Source organism: Saccopteryx leptura, chromosome 6, assembly GCF_036850995.1.
Source record: "Saccopteryx leptura isolate mSacLep1 chromosome 6, mSacLep1_pri_phased_curated, whole genome shotgun sequence".
In the NCBI taxonomy this organism is placed as follows: Eukaryota; Metazoa; Chordata; class Mammalia; order Chiroptera; family Emballonuridae; genus Saccopteryx; species Saccopteryx leptura.
In genome coordinates this window covers 47591467-47618610 of record NC_089508.1, presented here as the reverse complement: position 1 = coordinate 47618610, position 27144 = coordinate 47591467, and the positions used below count along the sequence as shown (strand labels likewise).

General features: G+C 41.9%; 1 protein-coding gene across 1 annotated transcript in view; it reads left to right on the top strand.

The window, feature by feature from the left end:
• The window catches only part of GNG2 (G protein subunit gamma 2), a 116566-nt gene that overhangs the window by 76313 nt on the left and 13109 nt on the right, over positions 1–27144 (top strand). Inside the window, exon 3 of the mRNA XM_066342075.1 lies at positions 21012–21127. Coding sequence (XP_066198172.1) covers positions 21041–21127 — 87 coding nt within the window. The 5' untranslated portion in view covers positions 21012–21040. The remainder of the gene's footprint in view (positions 1–21011; positions 21128–27144) is intronic.

The following is a 27144-nucleotide window of genomic DNA, read 5'->3' as shown; positions in this document are numbered from 1 at the left end:
GAAAGAAAGAAAGAAAGAAAGAAAGAAAGAAAGAAAGAAAGAAAGAAAGAAAGAAAGAAAGAAAAGAAAGAATGAAAGAAAGAAAGAAAGAAAGCTAAAATATGTCAGATCATGTTAAGTGCCAAGAAAGAACATAAAGCAGGGGAAGGGGTTGCGAAGTACACAAAGAAGGAGTGCTTTTTTAGACAAGAAAGCCAGGGCCCTGCCTGGTGGCTCAGTGGATAGTGTCAGCCTGGCCTTTGGATGTCTGAGTGTGATTCCTGTCTGGGTACATGGGAGAAGCAAACATCTGCTTCTCTACCCCACTCTCTCCCTTTCCTCTCCCTATTCCCCTTCTGCAGCCAGTGGCTGAGTTGGTTCAAGCTTCAGCCCCAGGTGCAGAGGATAGCTTGATTGGTCTGAGCACATCAGCCTCAGGTGTTAAAAAATAGTTCAGTATTCAACCGTCGGCCCCAGATGTGGATGCTGGGTGGATCCTGGTCCAGGTGAATGTGGGAGTCTGTCACTATCTCCCCTCCTCTCACTTAAAAAAAATCTAGGGAAAGCCTCTGATAAGTTGCTCTTTAAGCAGATACTGGAATAAAATGAGGAGGTGAACTACGAGAATAGCATTCCAAACAATGGGATCAGTAAGTACAAAGACCCTGGGACAGGAGTATGCTTTCCACATTCAAGAAACAGCAAGGAGACACTATAGCTGTATTAGGGTGAAGAAGAAGAGACTGATGGAAGATGAAATCAGAGAGATGCCCATGAGCTTATTATTCAGCTCCTATAGACCATGTACAGGACTGAGCTTTTACTTGGAGTGAGGGTGGAGCCAGTGGAGTTATGAGCAGAGGGCTGACATCATTATGACATATATTTTATTAATGAACACTCTGGTTGCTATTTGAAAAGTGGACTAAAAGGGATAAGAGTACAATTGGAGAAGATAGGATGATCTTGAAGTGTTCAAGAGATAAAGGTGGGGAGGTTAGTATGGTAGTAGTAGAAGAGAAGGATGAGGTTGGGTTCCAGAGATATTTTAAAGGAAGAGTCCAGGAATTTGCTAGTAGATTATACGATAGGTGAGATGTGAAACGAAGAACAAGAAGCAAGACTCTCTTCAATGTTTTTAATCTGCGCAACCAGAGGAATGGAGCTGCCATTGATCTTCATGAAGAAGACTGTGGGAGGAACAGGTTTGGGGGAGATAATCAAGAACTTGGTTTGGGACATGTGAAGCCTGGGGTTCCCATTCATGTGGAGAGGCTGAGTAGGTAGTTGGATATATGGGTCTAGAGTTCAGGGAAAGACTAGTAATTGAGATATAAATTTGAGAGACATAAGCAAATAGATGGTATTTACAGTCCTGGATCTGAATGAGATTGTAGAAGGCAGGGTAAGGGGTGAGCATAAACATAGAAGATAGAAGTGTGAACACAGTGAGACCTGGGGATCAAGGAGATTAATGAAAGCAAGAAGGGAGAATGAGAGGGAACTGACAATAAAGTAAGACAAGAATCAAGAAATGCAGAAAATAAGAAGAGTTGGCAGGGAGATGGAGAAATTGAAACCCTTGTGCAATGCACTGTTGGTGGGAATGTCAAATGGTACATCTGCTGTGGAAACCAGTATGGAGGTTCCTTGGAAAATTTAAAAATAGAACTACCATATGATCCAGCAATCCAACTTCTGGGTATATATTCAAAAGAATTGAAAGAAGGATCTTAAAGAGATATTTGTACATTCATGTTCATAGCAGCATTATTCACAATAGCCAAGAGGTGGATGCAATCCAAATGTCCACTGATGAATGAATGAATAAACAATATGTAATTTTATACACACGCGCGCACATGCACACAAACACACAGTGGAATATTAGCCTTAAAAAAAGAAGGAAATCCTGTCAGATGCTACAATGTGGATAAACCTTGAGGACACTATGCTAAATGAAATAAATTGGTCAGAAGGACAACAAATACTGTATGATTCTGTTTACATGAGGTATCTAAAGTAGTCAAACTCATAGAAACAGAAAGTAGAAATGTGGTAACCAGGGACTGGGGAGAAGGGGAAATGTTGTTCAATGGGCATAGTTTCAGGTTTGAAAGATGAAAACGTTCTAGAGATTTATTACCCAACAATGTGAACATAGTTAATACCACTGAACTATATTCTGAAAGATGGTTAAGATGGTAAATTTGATGTTGCATCTTTTACCACAATTACAGATGAGTGAATGGATCAATCAATCGATTAAGAACGAGCAGCATCCCTGAAGCCAAGTGAAGAAAGTGTTTTAAGGAGAAGGGAGTAACCTTCTGTATCACATGCTACAAGAAGGTTATAAATTGGAATCTGTAAATGTTACTTTATAAGGGTATAACATCTTTGCACATGTGATTAAGTTAATGTTCTTGACATGGAATCATTATCTTAGATTATCCTGGTAGGCCCTAAATCCAATAATTAGGATCCTTATAAGAGAGAGGCAGAGGGAAATGACACATAGAAGGAGCAGTGTGACCACAGAGGCAGAGTGGAGTGATGTGGCCCCAAGTCAAGGAAAGCTGGTAGCCACCCAAAGCTGAAAGAGCAAGTAATGGATTCTTCCCTAAAGAGTTTAGGGGAAGGATAGCCCTGATGACAACCTGATTTCCACTCAGTGGGACTAATTTTGAACTTCTGGCTTCCAGAATTGTGAGAGAATAAATTTCTGTTGTTATAAGCCCTCAAGTGTGTGATAATTCGTTACAGCAGCCGTAGAAAACTAAGACATAGGTCAAGTAAAATGAGGATTGAGACGCAACCATCATGTTTGGCAAACTAGCAGTTGGACCAGCTGGTGATCGAGACATATGTAGTTTCTGCACAGCAGTGGGGAGAAACTATTTGGAGTGAGTACAAGAAAGACTTGGAGGAAGAGAAGTGGATACAGTGAGGCTAGCCAAGTCTTCTCTGTCATCTGTAAGAGAAAGCAGAAAAATGGGATTCTTGCAGAGGAGGACATGCAGAGTCAAGGGACAGGTTTTGTTGTTGTTGTTTTTATTTAGATGGGAGATGTTTTAGCATGTTTATATGCTGATGAGATTGTTCGAATGAAGAGAGAAAAATTGAGAGAAAACTAGAAATAAAAAGGACAAAAGTCAAGTCCTTTAGTAGTAGATATGAGAAGATGGGGCAGTGCTGAGCAAGGGGGCTCTTCACCAAGATAAAACAAAAACAGGGTATGAACAGTTTATCAGCACAAGAAAAGAGAAGGCAGAGTTTATGAACGTGCAGCGCTGGTAGATTGGTGGGGTTGATCATGGGAGAACATGGGCGTTCTCTTTGGGCGGCTGAGACTTTTTCAGTGAAATAAGAACCGACTAAAGATGAGAATGTGGAGAGAGGAGGTATTAGAGGTTGGCAGAGAGAGAAGAAGCTATGGCGAAGTCATTGGAAATTGACTAAGGAAATGTGGAAGAAATGCTGGGCAGCACTAAGGACTCACTTGAAGTTGATATCTGTGAAATTGTGGTTGTGTGTCTATTCAATACTCTTTAGTTGCCCAAAGACAGATTGGGGATTGGAGTCAACCAAGGTTGGGGATTTTACCAGTTCATATGATTGAGGGAGAAAGAGACAGAATTGATGTGAGTTGAAAGCAAGGGACCACATGATAGACCGTGGAATCTCTACACCTGGTAAAGTGGCACATGAGGACATGAGGGTTTTGAGGGACAGTGAAGAAGCAGCAGGCTCAATAGATTGCTGTCCTGAATTCTTAGAACTGGGGTACAGTGGGAGTGATCTGAACACAGGAAATGGACACGAGGGAATGCAAAGCTTCAAATTATCCTTTCAACCAGCTGGGGTTCTCTGGGTCTTAGAATTTTTCTTCATATTTACCCACTTTCCTTGGACATTTGATCTTGGAATTTTGGGTAAAAATTAACTATGTTGGGAGAGCCCCAAAGCTGTGGGATTTCATGATACAGTAGCAGGAATGTAACTATGTGAATATCTCTCATTTTTCAGAAGGGAGATTAAGGCCAACGGGGGTGAAATGACTCGTTTATGATTATACAGCAAAGTTGAAACTCAAATTCAGACCTCCAGCCTTGGAATTCAGCACTTGGTATTACCCCATGCTGATTCTGACATTTTCTTCCTGAACAGTGATTGGTTCAGTACCTTGGGATGCTGTGACTGTGAGCTCATTCAGCATCCCCATGGCTCTGCTACTTTCATACCCCTCTTTCCCTTCACATTTCCATCCAGAGACACATTTATTAAAAAAAAAAAAAAAAAAAAAAAAGATGTCCTCTAAAAAATTCCTCGGGGATCTACATAATTATCTGTCTCTTCCATACAACATTGAAACTATTTTATTAAATTGCAGGGATCTGCTTTAGCAAATACTGTTCACTTACTAATCAGGTAAACTTTGTAGTCAAATTTGCTGGCTATTTACATTCTTTGAAAAAAATAGTACCAAAAAAAATAACTAAGGTGGGAAAATCAAGCCCAGTTCCTCTCAGCTAAATATATCGGAATGTCTCATTGTTGAGTAGTGATCACCATACAGTGGTGAAGGTCAGCAGAGAGAGTAGGCTATTATTTTGACTTTATTGGCTCCCTTCTCTTCTCCCCCATTTTCCTAATAGGTTTTTCCTAGTAGTGACTGCACACGTGGAGCAGGGGAGGGGAAGTCAACTGAGCAAGAAACCTGAACCTTAAATTATGCTTCCAGTCTGAGTATGAACATGTTAAAAATACTCAAATAACAATGAGAAGTGCCTCTGACTTTTTAAACAGGGTTTAAGTCCTTGATTCTGACACTGGGTTAGAGCTGTTTATTTAAGGCAATGCATTCATCACTCTGGTCCTTATGTCTTTTTAATCTGTAAAATAAGGGTCTTGATTCAGTTGATTCCCACTGTCTTATATTTGGCCTCTCTTTAAGCGTTAGTGACATAAATATTTAGAGGAGACATTTGCTAACTTATTCCTAGAAAATTCCTGGACTCTTAGCCTGGAGAGGCCTCCCTTCATGAACTCCTATGGGGCAGCCCAAACTGGACCAAATGTTAAATAAAACACAGTGCCACTCTGGGCTCCATACATGGAAAACTATTTTCTAAACCTGTGTCACAAGTGATTAAAGGATATTAAATCAGCCATTATAGAAAAAGATTTCTGTTTTGGATAGATAGTTCTGCAAGATAACTTCTGGGTCCTGCTAAACTCTGAGATTTAATAACTCCTTGAATTGCAGAGTATATTAGTTAAGGCGAGTCCAGTTCACAGCCTTTGCTTTCTCAGTACTGCTCTAGGCACCTGGGAACTGGTCTCAGTGGTGCTCAGAGGGCAGGCTAGAACAGGGAGGACAAGAGCAGCCAAGCGGTTAAACAGCTCCTGAAAATCGTACCTGCAATGGAGCTGCTTTCGGGACTATGTATGCACAATGATCAAACCCTTTCATCGGCACACCAAACTAGTGAAGTTTACTGTGTGTATACAAGTTATACCTTGATGAAACTGACTTTACAAGTAGTATCTGTAAGATAACTCCTGGTTCCCTGGTGAACATTTTAGATAAGTTCCTTTCACCTTTGGAGATGGCAAATGAACAGTTGTCCTGTGTCCTGATTCTCCTGTCCTGCAGTCCAGGGTGCTTCTGACTCAGGGTGGGCAATAGTCATCTCTGTACTTACTTAGTGACAAAGTGTAAAAAAAAAAAAAAAAAAAAAAAGGTTATTTGTCTCTTCATCTTTAATTTCTTACATGTTTCCTGTATTTACTCCTTATTATCAGAGGGATATTGGCATGGCACCTAGAGCAGTTGTTTTAAAAACAATATTGTTTAAAAGAATAAAAACAATATGTATGTTTTTATCCTCTCTATGACATATCAGAGATACATAATAGCCTTTAAAAATGTGATGTAAAATTTGACACTTGAGTAATAGGAAAACATTGAAATGACTTCTCATGGATATCAGACAGAGGAGGAACAGATCTTGCAGTGTGGGTGATGAGAAAACATCCCGGAAGGTCAACATTTATGCAGGGTTCAGAAAACGATTATGTCTATTAGCTTATATTATCTTCCCAGCATGATATTACACAGCAAAAAACCCCACAAAACAACATGTACTCCAAGTCGGGAAAAGGCCCTTGAAAAGTGACTGTGAAGGTTAACTTGGTTTTCTAGTGGTAGAATTATAGAAGATTTTTGTTTTCTGAACCTCCATGTGTTTTAGTTTTCCAATAATGGTTCTGTATTTGTTTTATACAAAAAAATAGTCTAGCCTGACCAGCCAGTGGCACAGTGATAGAGCAACGGACTGGGATGTGGAGAACCCAGGTTCAAAACCCCAAGGTTGCCAGCTTAAGCACGGGCTCATCCACTTGAGCATAGGCTCACCAGCTTGAGCGTGGGATCGCTGGCTTGAGCATGGGATCAGAGACATGACCCCATGGTCACTGGCTTGAGCCCAAAGGTTGCTGGCTAGAACAAGGGGTCACTCGCTGTGCTATAGCTCCCCCCCCCCCGTTAAGGCACATATGAGAAAGCAATGAACAACTAACATACTGTAACAAAGAATCAATGCTTCTCCTCTCTCTCCCTTCCTGTCTGTCTGTCCCTATCTGTCCCTCTCTCTGTCTCTGTCTCTCTGTCACACACACACAAAAAAATTCTAAAAAGTATATTGGGGAAACTGGGCCTCCTGCTTTCCCTGACATTAAACTAATAAAAAGGAGAGGAGGCCTTCTACACCATGTTTCAAGGCTGTAGCCACACACTGGGAGTCTGTCTGAGATGAGTGGTCATAGACTGGTGGAGGGGGCAGTGAGGCCAATGTTACAGAGGAGCTTTCAGCATCAGACTAATGTTTACGCTCTCAAACAGAGCGTTTGTGTAACTTTGCAACTGGGAAAAGTTATTGATGCTCTTTATGTTGCCAGAAACAACCCAGAATGCATCTGGCTACTTGAGGATCTGTCCCTTTTTTTGGCAGAAGCCAGGAAATGGTGAGAAGGACAAAGGTACTAGTCACAAGCTTATCTTTCATCACTAGAACGTGGGGATACTTGAAGATCAGATGAGATATAGACTCTGGCAGGTGCCCTTCTGGGGAATATGCTTCATAAGCCCATTTGCTACCAAACAAATGCCATTGTTAGCAACCTGTATCCAGAAGCACCTGTTTGGTGGGGCTGCAGAGAGGGTCGTGGCTGATGCTGTATGCCGGGTATCCTCAGAAGTAGCAAGCACTTACTGATGCATCTATGTGTGTATGTAAGACTGGCTGCTGGGGGTGCTCTGGAAGACTTCTATTCATTTAATAAATATTTATTGTGTGCACTTTCTATAAATACAACAGACAGGGTCTTTGCTCTTAGTTTACATTTGGAGGATAAAAGAGACCAATGATATATAAATTAAGTTAATAACTTCAGAGTATTGTAGTGCATTGAAGAAAATAGATAGGGTGATAATGTATTGAAGAGTGGCAGGGGCCGGATGGGACACTTCAAAGACTGTGATCAGGCGGAGGCTTGGCAATTGAACACAGGTCCAAAGGAGACAGCTGCTGCTGTGGGTGGCCCCACCCAGGGGCGGTGCAGCATCCAGGAAACAGCAGGTGCAAGAGCCCTCAGGCAAAACCTGGCTTGACCTGGTTCACCAGTGAAGACAAACAAACTTAGGGCAATTTGGGGGATAGAAGGACAAATTTAATAAATGTTTAGGAGAGGGAGGCTGGACAAAATACTAATAATTGATAATACCACTCAGCATGCAATTTTTAAAATAAGCAAAAAAAAAAAAAAAATGGCTTTGTTTATACCAGCACTGGCTCCTGGGCTGGGATGGGCTTGAGGGACTAAGAAGGTTGCTGTAGTCACTGAGGAAGGTTGCTCAGAGGAGGAGGCTTGAGCTGGGCTGTTGGATACAGATGTGCATGAGGGATGAGAGAGACGGCAAAATCACAGCCACCACAGGCATGAGCTGTGTCAGAATGTCAGAACAGAGAACAAGGCAGGTTTGGTGGAAGACAGGGCTGGTGATGTGGGGCAGAAGCAGGCAGTGGCGATTTCTATGGAAATGCTTGCTGTATGTGCACAGATCTCTGCTGGCCTTTACCTACAGGAGATAGACCTAAGGAGGGGCGGGAGCCAATTAGCCTCAAGTGCTAGGCTTGCAAGTTTATTCTGCAGCCACTAAAAACCTTGACAAACTCTGTACGTGGATGTGAGCCTTTCCCTCCAGAAGATACCAATGAAAGAAAGTACCTTCCTAGAATTACCGAGGTGGTACATCTGCTTGGTGGTTGGTTTCCTCAGAAACACCGCGTGTAACCTGGACATGTGCTTCTAACTCAAACACATGACGCACTCAATAAACCCATGTTTACTAATTCTAAATCACAACAGATTTTCAAATAATTTCCATCTCTTCCATAGGTTGTCAATGCAAATTAGAAAGTTCAAAATTGAATGTAAAGGTTTACTCATCCTCCTCTCAATAAAATATTTCCTTCTCCTTGGATTGTTTGTTGAGTTCTTGTTTATTACTAAATCACTTAACAGAGTCATAGTTGGTCATCATCATAGATTTGTCTTTTTGCCTCTCTTAGTCCCTGATGTCTTTTCCATATTTCTTGTTTTGAGGATTGGAGATTATGTATGTAACGTTCTTAGGTCACAGTGCTTAGTAGTTGCTCAATAAATAATGGTAGTCATTCTCTATCCATGCCTGCTTCTTGTATAGCACTCCATAAATTATAACATGCTGTCACAAACATTAAGCACACTTGTGCAAGCCTGTCTACAGCTGAGCCCCAGAAAACTTGAATGATTTTTCCCCACTGTGAAACAGCTGGGAGTGTCAGAATACACTAGAAGTCAGGCCTTCTGTCTCCTAGAGCCTGTTTTCCCACTCTTGACCACCTATCAGTTGCATCACAGGGAACATCCCCAGACAACACTGTGATAAAAAAAAAAAAAAAAACCTGAATGGAGGACGTCCAGTTCTCATTGGGAGTGGGGGGGTGCTGTATTGAGGAGCTCAGTCACAGGACTTCTGGTGTTTCCATTTGTAAGACTGAGGGGCCTTTGGAACATTGGCAAGGGAGCTGGGATAGACAAGGCTCCCTGAATTCCAGCGGTCGCCTAAGGCTTGAGATCCACTGAAAATTTAGAATTGAAGCAGTGGTGTTAATTTTATTTATTTATTTTTTAAAGACTTTATTCAATTTTTAGAGAGGAGAGAGAGAGAGAGAGAGAGAGAGAGAGAGAGGAGGAGGAGCAGGAAGCATCAACTCCCATATGTGCCTTGACCAGACAAGCCCAGGTTTTTGAACCAGCGACCTCAGCGTTCCAGGTCAATGCTTTATCCCACTGCGCCACCACAAGTCAAGCTATTTTTTAAGAAATTAATTAACTAATAGATAATTTTCTATAAGGAAGTAGAAGGCCGCTACCTGTCAGCTCACCCTTGCCTGCTGTTGTGGAGTATTAAACATTTGTGGGTTAACAGAACCATTTCTTTGGATACAAGCTTATTTTTCTTTTGTTGGAATCTTACTGGTTCCTGGTTTGGGCTCCCATATTAGAATGAAAGAATGAAAGAAGGAAAGGAGGAAAGAAAAAAGGAAAGAAGGAAGGAAGGAAGGAAGGAAGGAAGGAAGGAAGGAAGGAAGGAAGGAAGGAAGGAAGGAAGGAAGGAAGGAAGGGAGGGAGGGAGGGAGGGAGGGAGGGAGGGAAGAAGGAAAAGAAAGAAAATCCAGCATAGACCATAGAAAATACTAATCTTTTTTCCTTAGAGTGAACAAAGCCCATTCAACATCTAAGAATGCCAGCCCCATTAGTGAATAACAAGCTGTTTCCTTATCCAAGGCTCAGATAAAAACTAAAAGCTTATGTGTCATTTTTAAGTTGCAACATGACCTATTCATTCTTGTTTTGTTTTTATAAAAATCTGTGAAATCCATGACTTTGAGTCAACATTTTTAAGGGCCGTGTTTTTGTCAAGGTCGTCAAAAGCAGCTAATCAATGATGCTCTTTCCAAGAGGAAGGCTGCATCTTGCCGAGATGTTGTTTCAAAAGCAACAGTTTACTGGAAAGCAGAGAACTGTCATTTCAAATAATGGTTTCTGGCACCCCAGTGCGACAGAGAAGCTGTGTTGTGTCTTACTCTCCACCTACACAGCATAGATGGCTCCCACGCCGGTTTGAGGGAAATCAGACTGGATCTTGTCTTTCTCCCTTCGGGTAAGCGGCAGCATCTTCGCAAACCCGCATGGAAATAGTACAAAGGGGATTTTAAATTGATGCCGCTCCCTTGGTTCCTTTTCTTCCCTAGGGACCCCCTAGCTTTTGCTTGATAAAGCTTCCACACTAGCCCTCCTCTGCATTTGCTCTCCCTGGAGCTACAAAGACTGTAAAAATTGCTATTATATGTGTGAAATGGCCAATCTTATACCATAATCCCCAGATTAGATCAGTCTGCTGCCTCTAAGGATGTGAATTGAGCGGGGCCGGGGGGGGGGGGGTATCTGCTGCTGGGGAGCCTGCTTTGCAACACCCTTCTCCTTCACGTTCTGACTTCATCTGGACTGCAGTTTCCTCCAACTAGGGAAGCAGTGGTTACTTACTTCCCTGGAATTGTTGTGAGGATTAAATAAAATAATGCTTTGAGGCCCTTGGCACACTTCCTGGCACATGGCAAGCCCTTGGTTTATGAGCTAATATTTGTTTTTAGTATGAATTCCTGGCCCTCTTGTGAAAGAACGGTGCTTTGGGCCTACAAAATCGAATTCCCGGAAATGAGAAGCATTAAAAGATGGGGGGGGGGGGGAGGAGGAAGAGGCGCTTAGAAGGCCTCTGTTTTGTTTACAGATTCATCTTTCACCTTAGCCAGCACTGTGTCTCGGCTCCCTGCCTTCCCTCTCCCTGTAGCTCCTGGAGGCTCCCAGGGAAGATACCGTCCTCTGCCTCCTTGTCTCCCTGAATCCTATCCCCTCCCCTCCCCTCCCCTCCCCTCCCTTCCCCTCCCCTCTACTCCCCTCCTCTCCCCTCCCCTCCCCTCCGTGGTTCCCCTCTCCTCTTCAGATCAACCAGTGCCCAGTGGAGTTCAGTATTATTTCATACCCTTTATCCCAAGCTCTTCCATGCCCAAGTCTGTGTGGGTGTGCCCTACCCTGCACCCGCACTGTCTCCCTCCCCACTTGCCCTCCTCTCATCTCTGTTTTCATTCTCTGCTTCCAGCCTCCTCACTGCTGCTCAAATGAGCAAAGGCAGGTGAGGAAAGCAGAACATTGTGACACCCAAACGGTAGCTTGGTGACATCTCCAACTGCTGAAACATGATTGGGAACGAGTGAGTGTCCAAGATGGATTCCAGCCCTGATACTCTGGGACTTGCAAGTGTTGAGGGAAAAGCAACGATCTTCACAAATAAAATCCCTTATTGATTTAAAGTATCCCTAGTGGCCAGAGAACCAAACAGAAATTAGTGTGTGTTGATTAGTACAGGAAATCTATACTATTCTGGTTAAAGTCAAAGTGGCTAACTGGTAACAGAAAGAGATGCCCGACAAAAAGCTATGCTGACGCTTGGCTGGCAGTTGTACAGTTATTATTTAATTCACACCGCAGCTGCTGATGCATAAATTTACTAGTGTTCTGACTGTTAAAACCCTTCACAGGAATGGATATTAACTGTACTCTCTGTGTGTTATAATCTAATCAAGTTCATGGTGGTGTACTTATTAGCTACAGAATAAATTGGAGTAGGGATAAAAAACAAACAAACAAAAAAAAAAAACGAGTGGCAAAATGACCAAGCTAAACTTGGGTTGTGGTATGAACAGTTAACAGAGATATTTCTCTAGGTGACTAACAGTAGAAACTCTGAAATATTTTAAATTGGAATAGTTTGAAATTAGTGCAAGTAACAACCACTCACCAGTAACTGATATGGCTAACTGACAGACAAAAATAATAAAAGTATCAGGTGACTGGGAGCCTATAAACCTCTAATTTGATTTCTAGACCTAAAATTGTTGTCTTGTTGCCAATGTAATCCGAACCTGTAAATGTACAAAACAAATAAATCAAACCCCCTTAGCACCTACTGCAAATATCATAACACAGTTCTGAGAAACAGCCAGTTGTAATTAAAGTGAAAGGCCATAGGGAAGCCTGGGGATGCCAGGCTTAAAAAACAAACAAAAAAACCCCACAACAACACAGCATTATTAGAGTATAAAAGGAATGGAATTCTACACAATTAACCTACACTCTCTAAGGCAAAGATCCCATTATCAAAACATTTATTTATCTTTAAGCCACAAAAATAAGAGGTTGTCTGTTTACTTCTAAGCCTAAATTGATAAGAAAATGTGTGGTTTCTTAACAGAAAAGTTCCTCTTGAAAGAAATTAAAATGCCGGATGTATTTTTGAAAAAGAATACCCATCGAATGGTTATTATTCCATGACAGGCCTGTCTCTCATATAGCTGCCGTGGGGGTGGGAGAATGTGCCTCCCGTCAGCTAAAAAGAGTAAAATGCCTTCTGTATTATTCTCGGATTTGGAATTCAGGTGGGATAATGAGGACATTCTTGCAGAGTCCTGCCAATCCGTCGTACACAAGCTTTATCGTTGTTCTCGGGGTTTCTGTTGTTTGTGCTCCCTTGGCTCACTGGCAGATAAAACCCATCCTCATGTCATTCCACCGGCACATTGCAAGAAAGAGACTGTGTTCTCTTTTAAATAAGCAGGAATCAAATAGCCATCAAGCACAATGTTAGTGAGAATTATGAGCAGTTAACGCTTACTCATCGCTGGAAAGGTAATAGGGAATCAGAAGACACTGGTATAAAAGCCCAGTTCGCTGAAACTTTCCTCGTGGAATACTTTCTTTGAGCAGATTTTTCATGCGTGGCTCTCTGACTACTTGTCAGTGTCCTTTCCCATTGAGAGTACTGTGGGCCTTTTGAGCAGCACAAGTCATTGTTGCATGGCACTGTGCAGGGGACAAGAGTGTCTGCCTCTGCTCACTAAATGCTAGGAGCACCCTGAGTTATTTTCATAACCCAGTCCACCCTGCACACTTCCAAATGCCCCCTAAGGGTTTGTACCTCCCCCTAACTTGGAACCACGGCAGTGAATTTAGTGTGGGGCTTGGAGAATAGATTGAATCCCATTAGGAATTTTCAGAGGGTAAATTATTAGAATTTTAAAAAAGAGTTTCTGGTTATAGAATTCTGAAAGAATTCGTGTACAGTATTATTGTCCTCTAATTTAAATGTACAGATGTGTAACCACCCATATTTTATGCCATAATTTGGTTGCCAGACAACCCAGCACTTGACAGAGGCTACCAACTGCTGGGTTAAGAACAGCTTGCTAGACCAAAGTGTGTCCCTCTAGCACTACCCAATCTTTGATCGTCTCCCCAGCTGACTCCCAGAGACGATCTGAGATTCCACACATGACCTCAGGAATCCAGAGTTTCCCCAAGAGAACCAGACTCAGACTCAGTTTGCCTCTGTGCCACCAATGTTTGGAAGAGATAGAGTCCACAGCTGGGAGGACTTCAGAGTGGCCCTCTGAGGGCTCCAGGGCCAGACCGGGACCCTGCAGAGGTGAGCTCCGGGGCATCACAAGGCAGTCCAACACCTGGGCTGATGGGGTGAGGGAGGAGCAGTTCCCAGAGATGAATTACCCTCTATCTTTAACTCAAAGGTTTTACTTGTTTTTAAAAGGTGTAATGTTTTTAAAGCTTTATTTGCATGACCTTTTCAGCAGAATTTTACTTTTCTTTTAGCTATTTCAGTTAGTGTATTCAAACAATTTCCTTCCCTCTTATAGAAAAAATCATTTCTGCCCAATTTGGGTCACATGTAAAATGAAACAGGAACACTAGCCAAGACTCTCTGATGTGCGTGTGTGCTTCCCTGTTGAAACTGCCTAAGCATCTAACTGGACTGTCAACACCTTTTCTTTGCCTCATTATGTTCACACGGCGCAAGAGCCTTCCCTCGACAGCACTGCTCACAGCACGCAGTTCCTCTCAGCTCAGGTAGGGCTGGAAGGCCAAAGACTTCCTCTTCCCCATAAAGAATCAGTAATATAACATTTCTTTCTTTCTTTCTTTCTTTCTTTCTTTCTTTCTTTCTTTCTTTCTTTCTTTCTTTCTTTCTTTCTTTCTTTCTTTCTTTTTTTAGGTGAGAGGAAGAGAAATAGTGAGGCAGACTCCCATATGCACCTTGACCAGGATCCACCAGGCAACCCCCATCTGGGGCTAATGCTCCAGTACCGAGCTAATGTAGAATTTCTATACACTAACAATGAGCAATCTGAAAAGGGTCTTATTAATTTAAAATTTCCACTTACAATAGTGTCAAGAAGAATAAAATACTTAGAAATTAACTTAGAATAGAATTAATTTAGGAATAGAATAGGGAACCCAGAAATAAAACCTCACATATAAGGTCAGATTATTTTTAACAAGGATGACAAGCCCATTTAATAGGAAAAGACAATTTTTTCAACAGATGGTGCTGGGAAAACTAAATAGCCACATGCAAAAGAATGGCTTTGGACTCTTGTGTAACCCCATATATAAAAATTAACTCAAAATGTATCAAAGACCTAAATGTAAGAGCTAAAACTATAAAACACTAAAAAAAGAAAGAAAGAAAGAAAAAAAAGCAATCTCTAACAATGGATTTGGCAATGATTTATTGGATATGACAACAAAGGTACAAGCAACAGAAGAAAAAATAAATAAATAGATAAATTGGACTTAATAAAATTAAAAACTCGTGTACTAAAGCACACTATTAGCAAAGTGAAAAGACAATTCATGGAATGGCAAAATATATTTACAAATCATATATCTGTTAAGACAGTAATATCCAGAATATATAGAAAACTCTTATAACTCAACAGTAAAAGCACTGATTTAAAAATGGGCAAAGGGCCTGACCAGGTGGTGGCGCAGAGGGTAGAGCATCGGACTGGGACATGGAGGACCCAGGTTTAAATCCCTGAGGTCGCTAGCTTGAACGTGTGCTCATCCAGCTTGAGCAGGGGCTCACCAGCTTGAGCACGGGGTCGCTGGCTTGAGCATGGGGTTGTTGACATGACACCATGGTTGCTGGCTTGAGCCTAAGGTCACTGGCTTTAGCCTAAGGTTACTGGCTTGAAGCCCAAGGTTGCTAGCTAGAGCCCAAAGTTGCTGGCTTGAGCAAGGGATCGATCACTTGCTCTGCTCTAATCCCTCAGTCAAGGAATATATGAGAAAGCAGTCAATGAACAACTAAGGTGTCACAACAAAGAATTGATGTTTTTAATCTTTCTCCCTTCCTGCCTGTCTGTCCCTATCTCTCTCTCTGTCTCTGCCACGCAAAATAAATAAATAAATAAATAAAATAAAAATGGGCAAAGGATTTGAATAGACATTTCTCCAAAGAAGATATACAAATGGCTAATAAGTACAGGAAAAGATGTTCAGTATCACTAATCATTAGGGAATGAAAATCAAAATCACAGTGAGAAATCACCTCTCAATTATTAGGATGACTGCTATGTAAAAAAAATGTTGTGAGGAGAAGAAAAAATCAGAACTCTTGTGTACTTTTGATGAGATTATGTAAAATGGTGCAGCTGCCATAGGAAACTATGGCATTGTGTATGGCCATTCTGGAAAAGATTAAAAATAGATTTACAATATGATCCAGCAATTACATTTCTAGGAATATATATAAAAAAAAACCCAGAAAGTAGGGTCTTGTTCATAGAAATGTTATTCACAATAGCTAAAACATGGAAGTGACCCAAGTGCCCATCAACAAATGAATGGATAAGCAAAATGTGGTATAGACATAAAATGAAATATTATTCAACCTTAAAAATGGAAATTCTGATACATGTTACAACATGGATGAAACATTCTACTAAGTGAATTAAGTAAGTCATAAAAAGACAAATACTGTATGGCCTTACCTCTATGCAATACATAGAGTAGCCAAAATCATAGAAACAGAAAGTAGAATGGTTGTTTCCAGAGCTGAGAAGAGAAAAGAATGGGAGTTATTGTTTATTGGATATAGAGTTTCAGTTTCATATGATGAGGAGAGAGAGAGAGAAGAAAGTGTAAAATGCTTTGTCCAAGTGACTTAAGCGTAGAAGATAGACCAACTTTTCTTATTTACCACAGTCACTTTCTAGAAAACATATACGTCTTTGGAACACTGGTCTAGGACTGCACAGTTTTCAGTCTTCAGGAGGAGGATTTTCTCACTGATTTTATGGGAAAGCAGCTGGATGTAAAAAAGAGGAAAAGGCACAAAGTGATTCTAAAAGTGGTACTAGGCTCTCCTGGGTCATATGGTAAAACAAGAACATATAGGATGTATATCTTCCTAAAACTAGAAGCACAAATCAAAACCTATGTTTACTTTTTCTCTATTTATTTATTTTTGACAGAGACAGAGAGAGGGACAGATAGGGACAGACTGAAAGAGAAAGAGATAAAAACCATCAATTCTTCATTGTGGCATCTTAGTTTTTCATTAATTGCTTTCTCATATGTGCCTTGATGGGGGGGGGGGAGCTATAGCAGAATGAGTGACCCCTTGCTTAAGCCAGTGACCTTGGGCTCAAGCCAGCCACCTTGGGCTTCAAGCCAGTGACCTTTGGGCTTCAGGCCAGTGATCTTTGGGCTCAAGCTAGCGACCATTGGATCATGTCTATGATCCCACACTCAAACCAGCAACCCCGCACTCAAGCTGGTGAGCCTATGCTCAAGCTGGATGAGCCTGCACTCAAGCTGACAACCTTGGGGTTTTGAACCTGGACCCTCCATGTCCCAGTCCAACACTCTATTCACAGCGCCACCACCTGGTCAGGCTACTTTTTCTCTTAAGTCCACTTAGACTTCAAATGCGTTCTCTTCCCAGCATTTGCATCCTGCCCCATTCCTCTTCTTTTCCCATCTTAATCCCTACCTTCCCACTTTCCCTCTCTACCTGCACAGAGGTCTCCTTCTATGGTAGGAAGGATAAATGCCCCAAAGATGTCCATGCCCACATTCCTGGAACCTGTAACTATGTTGTTACATGGAAAAGAGAAATTAAGGTTGTAGATAGAAATAAGATTGTTAATCAGCTGATCTAAAAATAGGGAGATTGGCCCTGGCCGGTTGGCTCAGCGGTAGAGCGTCGGCCTGGCATGCGGGGGACCCGGGTTCGATTCCCAGCCAGGGCACATAGCAGAAGCGCCCATTTGCTTCTCCACTCCCCCTCCTTCCTCTCTGTCTCTCTCTTCCCCTCCCACAGCCAAGGCTCCATTGGAGCAAGGATGGCCCGGGTGCTGGGGATGGCTCCTTGGCCTCTGCCCCAGGCGCTAGAGTGGCTCTGGTCGCAGCAGAGCAACGCCCCGGATGGGCAGAGCATCGCCCCCTAGTGGGCATGCCAAATGGATCCCGGTCGGGCGCATGCGGGAGTCTGTCTGACTGTCTCTCCCCGTTTCCAGCTTCAGAAAAATACAAAAAAATAAAAATTAAAAATAAAAATAAAAATAGGGAGATTATTCTGGATTGTCAGGATGGTCCCAATGTACTTACAAGGGTCTTTATAAGTGAAAGGAGGGAGATGAAAATCAAAGGGAAATGTGACTAAAGAGATATGGACTCAATTCACATTTGCTGGCTTAGAAGATGAGGGAAGAGCCCCAGAGCCAAGGAATGCTGGCAGACCCTTGAAGGTAGAAAAAGGAAAAGAGACAGATGTTCCCTTAGAGGCTCCAGAAGGAAGGCAGCCCTATCAACAACTAGAATTTAGCCCAGTGAAACCTATTTCAGACTTCTGACCTCCAAAACTATAGGATAATAAATTTCTATTATTTAATCTCCGGAGTTTATAGTAATGTCTTACAACAGCAATAAACAATTCATATACTTTCTAGCTCGGTCTCCTCAGGACATCCACAGCTTTCCCAGGAACATGAACAGGCAGTAGGACAGACTTTCCTAGATACTCAAATGATAATAATGAGTTATTTATTCAGTTAATGGTAGATCTGTCAGCCAATAGCAGAGAAACAATAATGATGATAGAACAAAATAAATGCTTATTTTTCTTCACATAGATGGTGACCAGTTCATATCTGGCCTGGCAGCTCTATAGTGTCAATAAGGACCCAGATCCTTTCTGCTCACCCTGGAGTGTAGCCTAGAGGTTCAAGATGGAGCTCTATGGTCAACTCTATGACTACCCTCCAGGCCAGTAGCAGGAGGAAGGGGAGGCAGAGGGCCCACCCCTGCCTTTAAGGACATATCTGCTCATATCTCATTGGCCAAAACTTAGTCACTTTTTAACTAGACTGAACTTTAAGGGAATCTGGAAACTATATCTTTCAGCTAAATATGCTCAGCTAAAATCCAGGGATTTGGAGGTCTCTGTTAAAAAGAAAAATAAAATTATTATTAATGAAAAAGAGAAGGGGTATTTGGAGGCAAGCTGTGGTCTCTATGATCTGGTTTGTATTCAATAACAGAAGAATAGCTGGCCAGAAGCCCAAAGCTCCCTCAGGCCCAGTGAGGATTTGGTAATTCTATGGTAGTCTGTATTCTAGCATGATAAATTTTAGTTTGTAAGAAACATTAGCTTCACAGGACAGTGTCTAGGGGCTCGTAGATCACAGCTGCTTCCAACTTTGGATGAATGGAAGTTAGGCTACTCTAATGGATAAATCAATATTACATCTTGGTCCTATGAGGGTTTGCAAGGTGGTTAGATGTTTGTTTGATTTGGAGGCATTTAATTAGTTTCCCTGTGCTACGATGACCAGGTCCCTAACCACGCTGACGAAATCATAGTTGTCACAGCTTCTTTTTATTTGTATTTTTTTGTTTTGATGTGTTCCTTGATCTTCAAGTATATGAAACAGAGTCAGAGATCTTTGTGACTTTCAAATCCCTTGCTTCTTCCTTGCCATTTTGTTGTCTCCAAACCCTTTGAAAATAAATTGAGGCAACAGTTAATTCATCTTCCAGTTTATATTGTAAATGTCGTCAAGGTGGCTTATTTTGCAATGTTCTTTATAAAATAAAATTCTCTATGAAGGGACTTCTTTGTTTATAGAGAGTTATACATTTTTTTTTTAAGTCTGGGAGAACTAGATATGAAGAAATAAGCACCAAAGGAAATAATTTATAGTCTTTTGCTTTTTTGGTAATTAAAATTGTTTTTTGATCTTAGTAAAAAATCTATGTATTGAATTTATTATAGGTTATTCTTCCTTCCCTGGGTTTTCTATTTGTCCTCTTTCCTTTTTTAGATGGTAGCCTGATTCTACTTCACCCCTAGATCAAAATATTCCCCAAAGCTAACAGAAGTCACGGTTTTTAATATAATGTCTTCAGAACAAGATTCAACTAGCGTTGACTGAAGCCGTGTTTTCATGCTGCTCATTTCTTGAGCCATGCACTCTAGTTAAACTGCAGCTCTTAGATGTCACTTCATTGCTGGGTATCAGTGACCTCCAGGGGCACATTTACAGACAGCCCAGAAATAGCATGTGGCAGGCACTTTGGCATGAAGCGAGACCTGAGCAGAATCTGGGAGAAACGGGCACTGAAAACAAAATAGCACGCACTCCGAGATGAACAACAAGAATAGAGTGAGATAGTGGGTCAGAAAGAACTGGAAGAGACATGGAACGGGGATAGGAAGTGGAAAGGGGCGGGGCAACGATGGGAAGATTGTCTGGCAGAGCCAGTGACAAAGAAACCCTCTCACAATCTGTGTACGTACAGCGCTCCGCTCTTTGAACACTTACATTCCATCTCCACATTTCAAAAAGTAGTAAGTCTTTTGTGCATAATTTAGAATGCCACTCACGAACTCAGTGACAAAATTAGCAATTTAGACATGGCAATCCATCCCCCTGGACATTATAAATGTGTTTCTGAAGAATCGCGAGTAAAGTGACTAGTTGTGAATGAAGCCGTATTTCAGACAGAGGGAAGAGAAATGACTATTTAAAACAATGCTGGGGACCCTGGCCGGTTTGCTCACTGGTAGAGCATCGGCCTGGCGTGCAGAAGTCCGGAGTTCGATTCCCGACCAGGGCACACAGGAGAAGCGCCCATCTGCTTCTCCACCCCTCCCCCTCTCCTTCCTCTCTGTCTCTCTCTTCCCCTCCCGCAGCCGAGGCTCCATTGGAGCAAAGATGGCCCGGGCGCTGGGGATGGCTCCTTGGCCTCTCCCCCAGGTGCTGGAGTGGCTCTGGTTGCAACAGAGCAACGCCCAGGATGGGCAGAGCATCGCCCCCTGGTAGGCAGAGCGTCGCCCCCTGGTGGGCGTGCCGGGTGGATCCCGGTCGGGCGCATGCGGGAGTCTGTCTGTCTCTCCCCGTTTCCAGCTTCAGAAAAATACAAAAAAAAACAAAACAAAAAAAAACAACGCTGGGTAAGTGACACTGCGAAGCCATGCCTCCTATTGCAGTGTCTCTGCGGTTTAATAGGCATAGGTGGTTATAGTTACAGAAAGGTGGGTGTGAGCCTGTCAAGAGAACGTGGTAAACGCCACATCTCTCGTCCTGAAGGATTATACAATTTACCATTCCTCTCTCTGCCTGCCTTTCACTCTTCCTCCCAGGGCACTTACCACAGTCTCTGACAATAGTACTACCCAATAAATAACTAGAGTAATGATGTATATGGCCACCCTTATTATTTTTAATTTACTTCATAAACTATGATCATTTTAATAACTTGCTTTATTAATGTGGCAGCACATCGTTTCGTAACTGACTTGGTAACGTTCTTCAGTTTTTTCTCCCCACCGTCTGGTCTGCCTGACAACCCGAGGCAGTGCTGGACTGAAGGTGCAGAGGGCTGGATTAGCCAGGCCGAACTACAGCCACTCTTCTGAGACTCCTTGGTTCCGAGGTACCTGCACATTTGGCAATTCCTGAATTCTCTGATGCATTCTCCATCCTTGTTTTCTGTGTTAGTGCGTCTGAATAACTCACCGAGCACTCCAATGGCCAGCAACAACACTGCCAGCATAGCACAAGCCAGGAAGCTGGTGGAACAGCTGAAGATGGAAGCCAACATCGACAGGATAAAGGTGAGGACAACATAACCCGCACAGCTCATCTTGCCTTGATTATAAGGAGCATCATTTATAACTCTTTCAATAGAAAGTGATGAAACCAGTCTTGATGGAAGGGAAACTTAATGGTTAGGCAAAAGTTCATTATTTTTCTTCTTTTTTTTTCTTTCTCTAGCATAATATGATAGTATAAATTAAAACTGAATATTCATGTGGGACTAAAAATAACAACAAAATAAAACAGGAAAGAAAATACATAGGTTTATGACTGAATTCTACCCAAGGAAATTGGAGAACACATAAAATAGAGTCTACCAGTTGGCCTTCCATACCTTATAGGGCCCTCTTCTTATTTGGGTTTTAATTTTTTTCCTTCCTAATTTAAGTTCTAAGCTTAAGTGTCCATATTTTATGTCTAATCCTTCTAATTTACCACTGTAGGTTATTATTTTTTTTCTGTATATCTTATTGGATTTTTTTTTTAATCAAAACACAGGCCCTGGCCGGTTGGCTCAGCGGTAGAGCGTCGGCCTGGCGTGCCGGGGACCCGGGTTCGATTCCCGGCCAGGGCACATAGGAGAAGCGCCCATTTGCTTCTCCACCCCCACCCCCTCCTTCCTCTCTGTCTCTCTCTTCCCCTCCCACAGCCAAGGTTCCATTGGAGCAAAGATGGCCCGGGCGCTGGGGATGGCTCCTTGGCCTCTGCCCCAGGCACTAGAGTGGCTCTGGTCTCGGCAGAGCAACGCCCCGGAGGGGCAGAGCATCGCCCCCTGGTGGGCAGAGCTTCACCCCTGGTGGGCGTGCCGGGTGGATCCCGGTCGGGTGCATGCGGGAGTCTGTCTGACTGTCTCTCCCCGTTTCCAGCTTCAGAAAGAAAAAGAAAAAGAAAAAAAAAAAATTAAAACACAAAAATCACACAGGGTCTCCCTAAGAAGCCGACCAGCATAGAGGTTTAATAAAAGTTAATAGTCTATTTTTTCCCTTCTTTTTTTCACTCCCCAAATCTAACCTGACAGCTGTGCCTTAATTGGGCCTAACTCATATCAAACCAAGAGTTTAAATCTAAACTCTTTGTTGTCAGATTTTAAATGTAAAGTTGACCTACACAGTATCATTAACAGAGAGAGCTGCTGCAGGGTTGGTAAAGTGAATTTTTTCAACTACCGAAACTTCACTTCCTCAGAAGGCCCAAGCATTTTATGAAATGGAACTCAGAAATGTATGTTATTTTAATAAAATAAAACTAGAACATTCTTCCAAATGCCTTTTAATAAACTAGAATATTTTTCCCTATCTTCTCCATATCTGACTTAGCAACCTGGACAATTTAGCCCCCTTTGGAGTGTGCTTTCAGAGGAAGCGTTGATAAATTATGGCTCATGAGCCAGATTCAACCTACTGCCTGTTTTTATAAATAAAATTTTCTAAGAACACAGCTGCACCGATTCATTTACATATTGTCTATGGTTACTTTCACACTACAACAGCAGAGTTGAGAAGTTGCAACAGAGACCACATGGCCCACAAAGCATAATATATATACTCTCCAACCTTTTGCAGAAAACTTTGCTGACCGCTGGTCTAGAGCATTGGTTCTGAACCCATCTGTGCATTCAGATCACTGGAGGAATTCTATAAGAGGACCAATTCCAAGACCATATCTTAGACCAATTAAAATTAAATTAGAATCTCTTTGGGTATGATTCAAGCATAAGTATTTGTTTTTAGTTATTAATGTCAATATATAAGTGAGGTTGAGAAACTTGTGCCTAGGGGAAGGAGTTAGCTCCTTTTAAATCCCATCAGATATGTGCCAGAGAGTGAAGGGAGAGCTGGTCTTCCCTCATAATTAAGCTGAGCAAATATCCATGGTCATTATTTTATCTATCCTGTTTCTTTTTTGTAAAATCTGATCCCTGCTAATGGGCCATAAGATGTAAACAGCTTCTACTCTTCCTGTAACAACTGTCATTCATCTTCTTTATTCACAAATGAGATAAATAAAGTGTCTTCACCTCTGCCTTGCTCCTTTGCCACCTTCTTCTTCTCTTTTCCCTTCTTCTCTTTGTTTATACTTCCTTGCTGAAAAAGTAAAATGTGACAGGTGGGCACAGTAATTACTGAGAGAAGTGAGATGGCCCAAGGATCGTGGCATCAGAAAGAGTTTTTCAGCCCTTGTCTGCCTCTTCCTCCTCCTCCTTCTCTTCTTCTTCTTCTGCAAGTGGGTAGGGGTTTCTGCTCATAGACCTTCTGGAAAAATCCACTTTGCCTTTTGGGGTGGCCCACCTAAGTGGAAGTGTTTGTAAAGACTGTTATGTTCAGCATTTTCTGTTAGTACTCAGCATCCCAGACCTGGCTCCTGAAGGAGGCTTTGGCACTGTTGTTGGTGATGATAATCTGGCAGTGGGAGGAAGAAGATGGATACGGACCTTTTCAGCCATAGGTCAGACCATTATCATTCCTGCATGGGGCTGTTAGAAGATCTCTGAAATTCCATTTCAATTACCCTCCATGTTGCTACCAAAGAATAATTTCTATAAGGAATTTCATTATGTTCCTGTCCTTCAGAAAATATTTTTGTGATTGTTATCATTTGTAAAATAAAATTAAAACTCTTTAAAAAATTTTTTTAATTACAGTTGACATACAATATTATATTAGTTTCAGGTGTTCAACATGATGATTAGACATTTATACCCCTAAAATTCCACCTGGTATCATAGATAGTTATTACAGTAGTATTGACTCTATTCCCTATGTTGTACTTTACATCCCAATGACTATTTTTGAATCTTTTGATTTGTGCTTCTTAATAATCCCTTTCACCTTTTTTAATGTCTTGTAGTTTTTGAAGTATAGGTCTTTTACCTCATTGGTTAAATTTATTCCTAAGTATTTTATTCCTTTTGATGAAATTCTAAATAGAATTGTTTTCTTAATTTCTCTTTTCTGATTATTTGTTATTAGTATATAAAATGCAATCAATTTCTGAATATTAATTTTATATCTTGATACTTTACCAAAGTGATTTATTAGATCTAATAGTTCTGGGGTGGCATCTATAAGATTCTCTCTATATAGTGTCATGTTATCTGCCAAATAATGACAGTTTTATTTCTTCCTTCCCAATTCTGATGCTTTCTTTTTCTTGTCTGATTGCTATGATCAGGATTTCTGTTACTATGTTGAATAAAAGTGGTGAAAGTGGACACCCTTGTCTTATTCCTGATCTTAAAGAAAAAACTTTCCGTTTTTCACTGCTAAGTATGATATTAGCTGTGGGTTTGCTATATATGACCTTTGTTATGTTGAGGTATGTTCCCTCATCCCCACTTTGCTGAGAGATTTTATCATAAATAGATGTTGGGTTATATCAAATGTGCTTTCTGCATCTATAGATATGATCATATAAATTTTATTCTTCATTTGTTTATGTGGTGTATCACATTATAAAATTCTTTAGGCCCTGGCCAGTTGGCTCAGTGGTAGAGCATCAGCCTGGCGTGCAGGAGTCCTGGGTTCAATTTCCGGCCAGGGCACAGAGGAGAAGCACCCATCTGCTTCTCCACCTCTCCCCCTCTCCTTCCTCTCTGTCTCTCTCTTCCCCTCCTGCAGCCAAGGCTCTATTGGAGCAAAGTTGGCCCAGGCACTGAGGATGATTCTATGGCCTCTGCTTCAGGCGCTAGAATGACTCTGGTTGCAACAGAGCAACACCCCAGATGGGCAGAGCATCGCCCCCTGGTGGGCATGCTGGGTGGATCCCGGTTGGGCGCATGCAGGAGTCTGTCTGACTGCCTCCCCATTTCCAACTTCAGAAAAATACAAAAAAAAAAATCTTTAGCAGAGTATGCAAAGTCCTTCTGGACCCTGCTCATCTTTCAGCTTTATCTCCTTCTTTTTGCCCACATGTTAAACTGAACCACTTAATTCCCTTAATGAGAATTTCAAATGCGTGTAACATTCCATCTCCTCCTCTCTACTTCTCTGTTTCACCAGTAAACTCCATTGAAGTTACAGTTCCTTGAAGACTCAGACCAACCATTACATCCTTAAAGAAGCTTCCCCAGGCTCTTCTCTTAAAGTTGGATTTTTGCTCTTTCTTCACTTGTTCATTTATTCATTTATCTAATAAATACTTTACTGAGAGATTTTTAAATTGCCAGGCCTCATTCAGTACTAGAGATACAGATATGGGTAAAGATGGAGACATGATTCTTGTCCTCAAAAATCTTCTTGTCTAGTACGGGTTACACAAAGTATGAACAAGACCTATCAATAATGCCAATAAGATATCCAAGGATCATAATTACCAAATATCATCAAAAGAAGCCAACAGCACACCCTAATTCCCTTTGCATACTACTTCTAAAGAGACCAAATACATTACTATTAAAAGACAGACAAAACATCAACCTAATCAACTGAGCACCAATGAATTGCCTTCCTAGGTGATCTTCTCATCCGAATATCTGAATCCCTCTTGACGTCAACAGACCTTAAATTGTTGGAAATACTGCAACAGCCTGCATTTCAGTGTTTGTTCTGCACATCAGAGCCAGGCAGGGATGCTATGGTGAAGTGTCAGATTATTTTTAGCGTAGCTGTTGAATAAAACTATGGCTGTGTTGACACAGTCATCAGCTAGCTGGCATAGAACTTGGTTATCTGCCATTAGGGGTCCCTTCAGGGCTTCTGAGCATTGAAGCTTTTCTACCTGCTTTCCATTCACCATTCTGTCAGCAGGAAGGGGCTTCTCTCTGAAGACCCTAGCCTGGGTTTTTCTGGTTGAAAGGCAGAAACCGCAGGCTGAACAAAAAACATGAGGCTAGTGTGTTCCAAAAGGAAATTTTATTTTAAAAACACCTGGATGTAGGTGGGCTGAGACCAGCAAAGGGTGTCAGCCCTGAAGGAGGGATGGGGTGGACTTTATATGGATTCATCAAAGGGCTTTGGGCAAAGGCAGCTGCAAGATTGCTTCTTCTATTTGTGGTTGGGAGTGGCACCAGAGTTTCTCATAACTGTCTGCTCCCTAATTCAATCATCTCTTATCAGCATCCAGTTGCAAGGATGTCTGAGCCAGATTACTGAGTAAACAAGCCCTTCTTCCTCCTTCAGGCCTGCATTGTTCTTAAGAAAGATGGTGGCTGAGTAGCCATTTTACCTATCACTGGTTGGAATAATGATTTCCTTTTTTTTAAAATTTAATTTAATTTATTGTGCTTATATAGATTCTACTATCTCCCTGAATGCATTCCCCCCCCCACCCCCATATTCCCCTCAACATCTCCCTTGCAGAATAATGATTTCTTTAAGTCATCATTTCTGACAGCAGTGGTTTTAGGTACATCCAGCAGAGTTTATGTGGCTGAGGCCACAAGGAACAGGCGCTGGCCCTGTAGCTGCTGAGGGTCCCTTAAGCAGGGTGTGGCCTTATCTTTCATGTGACCACTAGAATAATTCAGGGCTGCATAGAGTAGGTGTAAAGCCAGTAGCCACGGCCACCATCACAGCTGCCTGGCCTGTGCAGGTTCACATTTGATTCAAATAGACGGTAATGAAACAACAGAGCCAAAAACTGGTGGGCCATTACCTTTAATCCTAGCTTGCACCCAGCGGGCAAGAAATACATACAGTGGAAAAACACTTTCCATTCCATTCAGGGCTCCCAAAGCCACTGAATCATCTGAGTTTCCTAGAATCAAAGGTTTCTACCTCACTAGTCTTATTTACCTCTGTTCCCCATTTCCTTCTCTCTGCACAAACTGGCCTCTCCTTCAGCACTCTACCATCTTGGCTGCTTCTCCTCTCCTCCACATGGCCTTTCTCTGCTCTCCTTTATAGTGTAGAAATTCAAACCTTTAATCCAAAATACAAATAAGGAAGCCTCTGATACAAAGTCACTTATCTGAAGCATAATGGGATTCCTCATGAGAGTGCACCCCCCCCCCCCACCATGCAACAGTCAAGGTTGTGGGGAAAAGCTTAGTTTTAAAACTAAGCCTTAGGCTCTAAGGATCCTGCCTGCTTCCAGC